The sequence below is a fragment of the Dysidea avara genome, chromosome 12 (genome assembly GCF_963678975.1).
Source record: "Dysidea avara chromosome 12, odDysAvar1.4, whole genome shotgun sequence".
NCBI lineage: Eukaryota > Metazoa > Porifera > Demospongiae > Dictyoceratida > Dysideidae > Dysidea > Dysidea avara.
This window is the reverse complement of record NC_089283.1, coordinates 9617240-9624518: the sequence shown is the minus strand read 5'-3', so window position 1 is coordinate 9624518 and position 7279 is coordinate 9617240. Positions and strand designations below refer to the sequence as shown.

General features: G+C 36.9%; 1 protein-coding gene and 1 long non-coding RNA gene across 10 annotated transcripts in view; one reads left to right on the top strand and one right to left on the bottom strand.

Annotated features, from left to right (window-relative positions):
* LOC136240847 (uncharacterized) overlaps positions 1 to 2548 on the bottom strand; it is a 5957-nt gene extending 3409 nt beyond the window's left edge. Inside the window, exon 1 of one of the 3 annotated variants that reach the window (XR_010694005.1) lies at positions 2297 to 2548. This is a non-coding gene — a long non-coding RNA (uncharacterized lncRNA). The remainder of the gene's footprint in view (positions 1 to 2296) is intronic. The other 2 variants (XR_010694004.1, XR_010694006.1) reach the window with 2 other exon arrangements.
* A 1224-nt stretch (positions 2549 to 3772) lies between these two features.
* Positions 3773 to 5243, top strand: LOC136240799 (uncharacterized). Of its 7 annotated transcripts, none has more exons than XM_066031845.1 (9): positions 3773 to 3886; positions 3937 to 4116; positions 4166 to 4222; positions 4278 to 4452; positions 4503 to 4643; positions 4694 to 4786; positions 4844 to 4931; positions 4985 to 5054; positions 5106 to 5243. In XM_066031845.1, exons 2-5 carry the CDS (start codon positions 4012 to 4014, stop codon positions 4562 to 4564), a joined length of 399 nt encoding a protein of 132 aa, XP_065887917.1. In that variant the 5' UTR covers positions 3773 to 3886; positions 3937 to 4011; the 3' UTR covers positions 4565 to 4643; positions 4694 to 4786; positions 4844 to 4931; positions 4985 to 5054; positions 5106 to 5243. The 7 variants fall into 7 exon arrangements, 5 of the variants coding, with proteins under 5 accessions (XP_065887917.1, XP_065887916.1, XP_065887919.1 ...); XM_066031844.1 differs by having other exon boundaries at positions 4694 to 4792; XR_010693978.1 differs by having other exon boundaries at positions 4166 to 4226; positions 4344 to 4452; positions 4694 to 4931.
* The last annotated feature ends 2036 nt before the right edge of the window (positions 5244 to 7279 follow it).

Below are 7279 nucleotides of genomic sequence, written 5' to 3'. Positions count from 1 at the left end.
CCATAACAGGCTCACCTTGCCGTTTCTGTACTAAAATATTACTACATTGCGGTTGGCGCGAGCCTCTTTATAATAATTACTCATTTATAACGGTCATAGCCACTAAAATGTTGCTGACCACCTTATGCAGGTTTTCTCTATAACAGCCACCTGTATATAAAGGCCAGATATATCTGGTCCCAAGGTGACCATTATAGACAGGTTCCACTGTATTTGTGAAAATTTTACCTTTAGCAACACTTAACCCTTAAACCTGCATAATCAAGAAAACTGGATTTAAACTTAATAAATACGCATGCCTTGCATAGAGCGCTGTAACTTTCGAAGCATCCATTCTATGGCTATGCGATTTACATTATTCTACTTGTGATGGAACAAGGATTAAAATGATACCTAGAGTTTTACCCTAATGTTACATGGTGAGGCCATGAAAATAACTTTTTGGTAGGGAACATGCAAACTTTTTATTACATACCTCTATAAAATGGTCGATGACTCGATGGTAGTTGCTCCTATCACCTTGCAGTGACTTCCATAGGACTTGTCGTGAATTTTTGTATCAGGCAATATATGATTTACGTGAGTAATCCCACAATCAAAAGTAAGCATGTGGCAAGAATTATGAAACACGGAGACTTGACTTGTCGATGTTCATCACTTCATAATAAGTAAGCCACTGTAGTCACAGTGCTCCTCCAAGTAGCCCAGTGGATACACTTTTTAAATCTATGTGTGTTTGTAGGCTGTAAGAATTAAGTTATCTCACCTAGTGTCACCATGCGAGTCCATATTGTGTAAACATGCATTTTCGAAAAGCAGATTTAAGGGTTAACCTTGAAAAGAAATATTTAGGCTATACCTAGTAGTAATACCCCCACCTTTGATGTTGGCCATGAAAAACAAATTTATAAGGTGTCTGTATAAGGAATAAGGCGTCTGCTCTAGTACATTGCCTGCCTTATGATCTCAGGGTGGTTGACGATCCACAAAAGTTGGATTTCTTACCAAGAGTGTACCTTAACCCTTGACTTCTACATACAGCAAAAACTTAAATGAAAATTTCAACAATTTGTTTCGATAAAAGCAACTATTAAACTTTCGTGCTGTAAAGTTTCCCACCCAAAGCTTCTTTTTCCTAGGAGCTTCGGTGATTATATCAGACCATGTATGGAATTATTGGTAAACACTACTTGTCACCCTTAATCACTCACAAACCTTAATGCACTAGTTTGTAATGTACCGGACAGTAAACCAGCCACGTCTCAGGATATTAAACTAAAATTTTAACACAAGATAGATAAGCACCCAATACCTCATTTAAGCTATTAAACAGAAAATAAACCAAAAAGGTAGGTTTCCAAGATCACGTTACAATTATTGAATGTAAAAGTGCTACCTGAAATGATGTTTGTACTGTCCTATGCCAAAAATCCCTTGTTTAAAGGATGAAGATCGTACAATACAGGATACATTAGAGTGACACCTCCTTGACAGTAGGTAGTATAGGCACGCTGTCTACTTCTAATAACGATACAGTCGAGTCCTTTGTGGAGACTTAAACCCATATGCATGCCATACAATGGTGATGGGATAAGGTAGAGGTTTAACCAGTTTGTATACAATGCATTTATTGCTCTTTCTACTCCACAACCCACATTTTTAAAAAAGCTGGTAGCCAATACTACTGGATTTATTTTTTTGTGCGATTTTTTTCTTGAAATATAACAAGTAAATAAACAAGAAACAGCAATTGAAGTACATGTGATGGAAGCATGCACCTGACCCTCACACATTGCAAGGTCAAGTGCTGCGATAGTAACTGGACTGGCAGGGTTACAGTAAAGAAAAACTGGTGGAGCATCTAATCCAGGACACTACACTACTGGTCTTTCTAAGCAGCAGGCAGAAATGCTAACCTCTTGTAAGCAATACTAGCCGCACCTCCCATTCCCCCAAAAAGTAGGGAATACCAATGGGGTGAAGGAGCCCATTTCAACATCACTCACTATAATATAGCTAAGATCAGACCGACTTTCTTCTTTCGTGTGTGGGTGGGGAATAAGTGATCTAGTACACTTCCCATAGAATTTCTGTGTAACGTTTCACCAGCTCTATGGTGGGTGCTGATTGGCCACTTATTCCGCACTCACACACTAAGAAAAAATTTTGTCTGGTCTATGCAAGACTACCATAGCCACGCCAACTGGTGCATTTTATTTAGAGAAAGTAGTCTGGTACCACACTAGCCTTTCAAAACAATATAATCTCAACGTGTGTATCTACTTATCCTACTTACCTTTAGTCCGTTTGAGCAGTTTTCTCTGTGTGCTGACCACTCCTTGGGGGTAGACTTGAGTTCTGGACAGAGCCTGGTACCACTACATCACGTGCGTACTGAATGAACGCTAAAATTTTAATTATTTGCCATGTCAGGAACAGAGGAAATTAACGCCTCGACGTGTTAACAAACCAGGTCAGCAGTGTTTATAAAGTCTTAAACTTTGAGCATTGAAACTTATGCAATTGGAATTTGCGAATTCCAATTGCCTAATGTCCTAGTGACCAAACGGTAAAGTAAATAGGCGCTTCGCGCGCGCAGCGCGCGAAGCGCCTATTTACTTTACCATTTGTAATATTAGACTTATAATTGGCCCCAAAATACACGCATCATGAAAGATTTTAGTGACAGAAACAGCAAAGTTTACTTGAAGAACAGCAAAAGCAACTTGAGTAGCAGCAACAAGAACAGCTTGAAGAAGAGTAGTTTAAAATTAAAAGAAGAACAGAAGAATGAAAGAGGCAAGCTTCAGAGGAGTTAGAAGAAGAGAGGAGAATACCTGATGAAATTTAACAACAAAGAAAAGAGGAGGGAAGGAGATTAAAGAGATGATTGTGTATAATTTCATAACTATCATATGCATGCACTTAGCTAGTGTTATACACTCTGTTTACAATTAATAGTTGACTACTGTTGCATTGTATAAATACAAGACAAATGAGTACTGGATGTTTCGTGCAGCTATAACTAGTATAAGAACTGACATACATGCTGTCTTGTACAAGGTTGTTACAGTGTACATGTGAAATAATAAACCAAGGAATTACCAAAGAAAATACCCTAATCACAAACAAAAGGAAGTGACAAATCATTCAGCATGATACAACTGATATTTTGTATTCACTTGATCAGCATGAGTTTTGAGTGACTGAAAGTCAAAACCAAAATCACAATGTGGTAGTTCCTAAAAGATACCTTTTGCTATATAGTACATGGTGGATGACAAAACATGACCATTAAGAAGCTTATAAATTAGTAACAACTGCATATACAGTTAATTTTATTTCATCTCTTGAGCTCAAACACCAGTAGGCCTGAATCAAATGTTACGGCATAATGCTAGCATATTAGGTGGATATTTCAAACTATTCCTTGAAAATAGATCGACACTCCCTAATAGAGCATTCAGTGCAAAATGCAATAGAACACTCAAATGCATTGTATAGCTCCTTAGATCGATGCTCTCTAATAGAACAGTCATTTTGTAGTAAATAATCTGATAGAGCATTCACTGATAAAAATGTTCCAAGTATTTTAAAATTGTTAACCTAGGAGCATAATGTATTTAAGCATAATGGAAACAGTGAAGAGCATAATAGTGATATTTTTGGGAAATTCCTGAAAGCATATATCATTTGGGAAAAATTTTGAACATATTTGACTCAGGCCTAAACACCAACACATAGGAAGCTTAATACAGGTGCAGATTATACAATGGCCTGTAAATGATTCAACTTTGGTGTTGCTGTGTACGTATTACATGTTTTATATCCTGTTATCTCAGCTTATGGCGGATGACGAGTGGACACAGTTCATCAGCCATCAACGGTAAGAGTATGCATGGTCTGCTCTTATGATTTTGTATATTATCTCTTCAGTGGTACAGTTTCTTGTCGAACCTCTTAGTTCTACAGGCTGTCAGTGTACAACATCTGCAGTGTTAGTTTCCTTCAATGGCAGCTGCTTCCTTTAAAGAATCTGGTAGCGACCACATGTGGACAGTTTTGTTCTTTTTTCACGGAGTTGTTCAACGTCATCTTATAATTATACTTACAGCTGTAAGTGCATTAAGCCTGATTGTGTTTTTATTCATTTTCTTTTTAATAGGGTAGGAATTACAGACTTGGTCTCAGTTCTAGGAAATTCTTCTTATTGCTAACATCTGTAAGTAAGTATACTGAGAGTGTCCAGTATACAATTTATATTTACCTTCGTTTAGGTTTGTGGAAACTGGTCTCATTTCTTCTGGGAACTGGTCTCATTTCTTCATACTTTTTATCAACAGCTGATGGCTGCTACCTCGTCTGGCACTGTAAATGAGTTGAGTGCTTTCAAGAACCTGTTCCATCTTGTTTGTCCTTATTTCACTGACCATGCTCGTATTGCTAACAAAAGTAAGTTCACTGAGAGTATGCAAATTATATTATATTTAGTCTTGTTTCAGTTGTACTTAGTGATTACAAGATTCTTGGACTTGGTTATCAGTGTATCAGATGCTTCTTGTGAGCTTACATAACACGTTAGCCCAACAAAGTCACATACTAAGTGGCTATTTTATGTCTGGTTAGACTCACTGATAACAACTGTAAGTACACCAAATAATCCAGAATATGAATTATGTTTGCCTCCATTTAGGGTTGTGAGACCTGGTCTTATCAGACTTGTCTTAGTTGTACATGGATTGTCGGTCCCAGACTCGGCCTCAGTTTTAAAAGATTGTTACAAACTGTATACGTAAGTACAATGATTGTTCAGTATACGCATTATATTTACCATCGTTAATAGAGTTGTGGGACCTAGCCACCATTCTACATGGTAATACTAGGTTTCCAGACAAGGTCTCGGTTTTATGAGATTCTTATTGTTACAAACTGTAAGTCCAACGATTGTCCAGAATACACATTATATTTACCATCTTTGTATTAGAGCTGTGGGACAGTTCTACCAAGCCAACTAACAGATTGTCACAGAGTTCTACATAGTGATGATAATACAGGTAATTTGTAATGGAACTTGTGAATTGTATTTACTGTCGTACCTGCTGCAGTTGGATAAAGACTGATAAATGACGAAATTGATTTGATACTGTCATGACCGGCCAAGGAGACATTGATTTACTAGCTGTACCTATTGTGGTTTTAATATATTTACAGAATTTAATTCATTACAAATATAATTATAGAAATTATTTAATTAAGGTAGCCACAGATTATAGGAAAGTAAAAAAGTACAGTAGTATAGTAGCCAATATATGGTTGAAATAGGCTTAGTATAGCTGATAATACACTGCACTATACTAGTGATTTAATCTCTAATATGTGATCTGATCTTGGAAAACCTACCTTTTTGGCACATGGGTCTATTTTCTGTTTTATAGCTTAAATGAGGCACTAGGTGCTTATCTATCTTGTGTTAAAATTTCAGCTTAATACCTTTAAGCATTCCTGAGATATGGCCAATGTTCTGTCCTGTACATTACAAACTAACTTTTATGGTTATGTATTGAGTTCTGTGGGTTATTAAGGGTGACAAATGGTGACAAATCACTTTGTTTACTAATAATTCCACTCTTACCATCTAAAATACTTTAAAAGACATTTCTGATAGTTTAATGAAGTATTCTTGGTACATTTCTGCAATTAAATTCCATGTATCATTGTCTAAGACTAAGGTTTAGCCATTCCAGCACCTGAACAAATCACCCAATTTGTAAGTTACTTGTTGTCCCACACATGTGAAATTACTACATGGTCTGATATAATCATCCATATATCCTAGGAAAAAGAAGCTATGGGTGTGAAACTTCACAGCAAGAAAGTTTAATAGTTGCTTTATCCAAATGTGCAAAAAAATTAATTTAAAAAATATTGTTGAAATTTTCATTTGAGTTTTCCCAAAAAGTTTGCTTGTGCCCAAAAGGTAGGTTTTCCAAGATCCGGTCACATATATGACTGTCTTAAATGTATTCAATAAGCTTGTTATAGTAAAGTCCTAATCTATTTATATATGCTGTACTATTTCATTCCAATACTAACATAATAAGACTGTTATAGACCTTATTATTCTGAGCTTTTTTCACAGTGATACCCCTTGATGCGGTGTATGATGTAGCTGATAATGAAGTCATGGATCAGAGTTGTGACGATGTTATACATCGATCTGCCACTTATAGATATTATTATTAATTTTGTACCTACTACAGAATAGTTTTTTTTGTAGCCAGTCACACATATCAAACTGACACTGGGATACACACCTGCGCGGCACTCGGGTGCTAAGAGTCAACACTGACAAATCCAGGAGAAGGAGGCTGCATGTAGAGTACAAGACTCACAGGTAAAGGTGTGCATACCTGATGTCCCATCATGATCACCCACTTTGTGAGACATGGCAATTGCATACCCAGTTTACGATACACCATGTGCCCATATTTGAATCAGATCTGTTACACTACTTCCTCAGTTGACACCATGCAGGTATAGCACACACACCATATGCATGCACACACCTTACTTGTTATTAAAACAAAATGCTATCTAGTTTATTTGTTATTGCAAAATTAACAGGTTCAACAGGGTACATGTGTTAGTAGTGAAGGCTGTACTGGGGACACATCTTACAGCACAGGCTATACTAGGAACGGTGTGTTAGTACAGGTTATACTGGGGATATGTGTTAGTACAGGCTAATGAGGCTATACTGGAGATATGTGAAGGGTGCATGAGTTGCTACCTATTATAATTGTCAGAGTCAGTGGGTGGGATTAAGTAGGAAGTTTGTTTAACTGAAAATACGGTAACTGTTTAACTGAGCATTCTCTCTATAGTAACCAGCTATATATTTATAGTGCCTGTAGCTAGCTAACTATTAATGATCCATGTAGTGATGGCCTGGTAATACAGCTATGTTCGTATGCCATTTGTTTTAGGCGGACAGTGGTGGAAATTTTCTAAAAAAACAGCCCGTTAGCTTAATTGTTACCACAACACAATAATTAATGACAGTATTCAAAAAAACAGAAATGACAAAAAAAATTACAAAAAACAGCCCGTTAGCTTCACAGTATTCTTGCTGGTTGCTGCAATGTAGAATCCAGGAAGACGGTTTTTCTCCACCACTAAAAACGAGATAAAAAAAGCTCAGTAAATGTGTGTGGTTGTCTGGTTGTCTGGGTGTTTGTGTGTGTGTGTGTGTGTGTGTGTGTGTGTGTGTGTGTGTGTG

Bases quoted from the DNA above. Each gene is read 5' to 3' on its own strand.
- LOC136240799 (XM_066031845.1), top strand. From the start codon at position 4,012: ATGGCAGCTGCTTCCTTTAAAGAATCTGGTAGCGACCACATGTGGACA. The intron at 4,117-4,165 runs GTAAGTGCATTA...TCTTTTTAATAG, and splicing joins TTATAATTATACTTACAGCT to GGTAGGAATTACAGACTTGG. The intron at 4,453-4,502 runs GTAAGTTCACTG...GTCTTGTTTCAG, and splicing joins TGCTCGTATTGCTAACAAAA to TTGTACTTAGTGATTACAAG.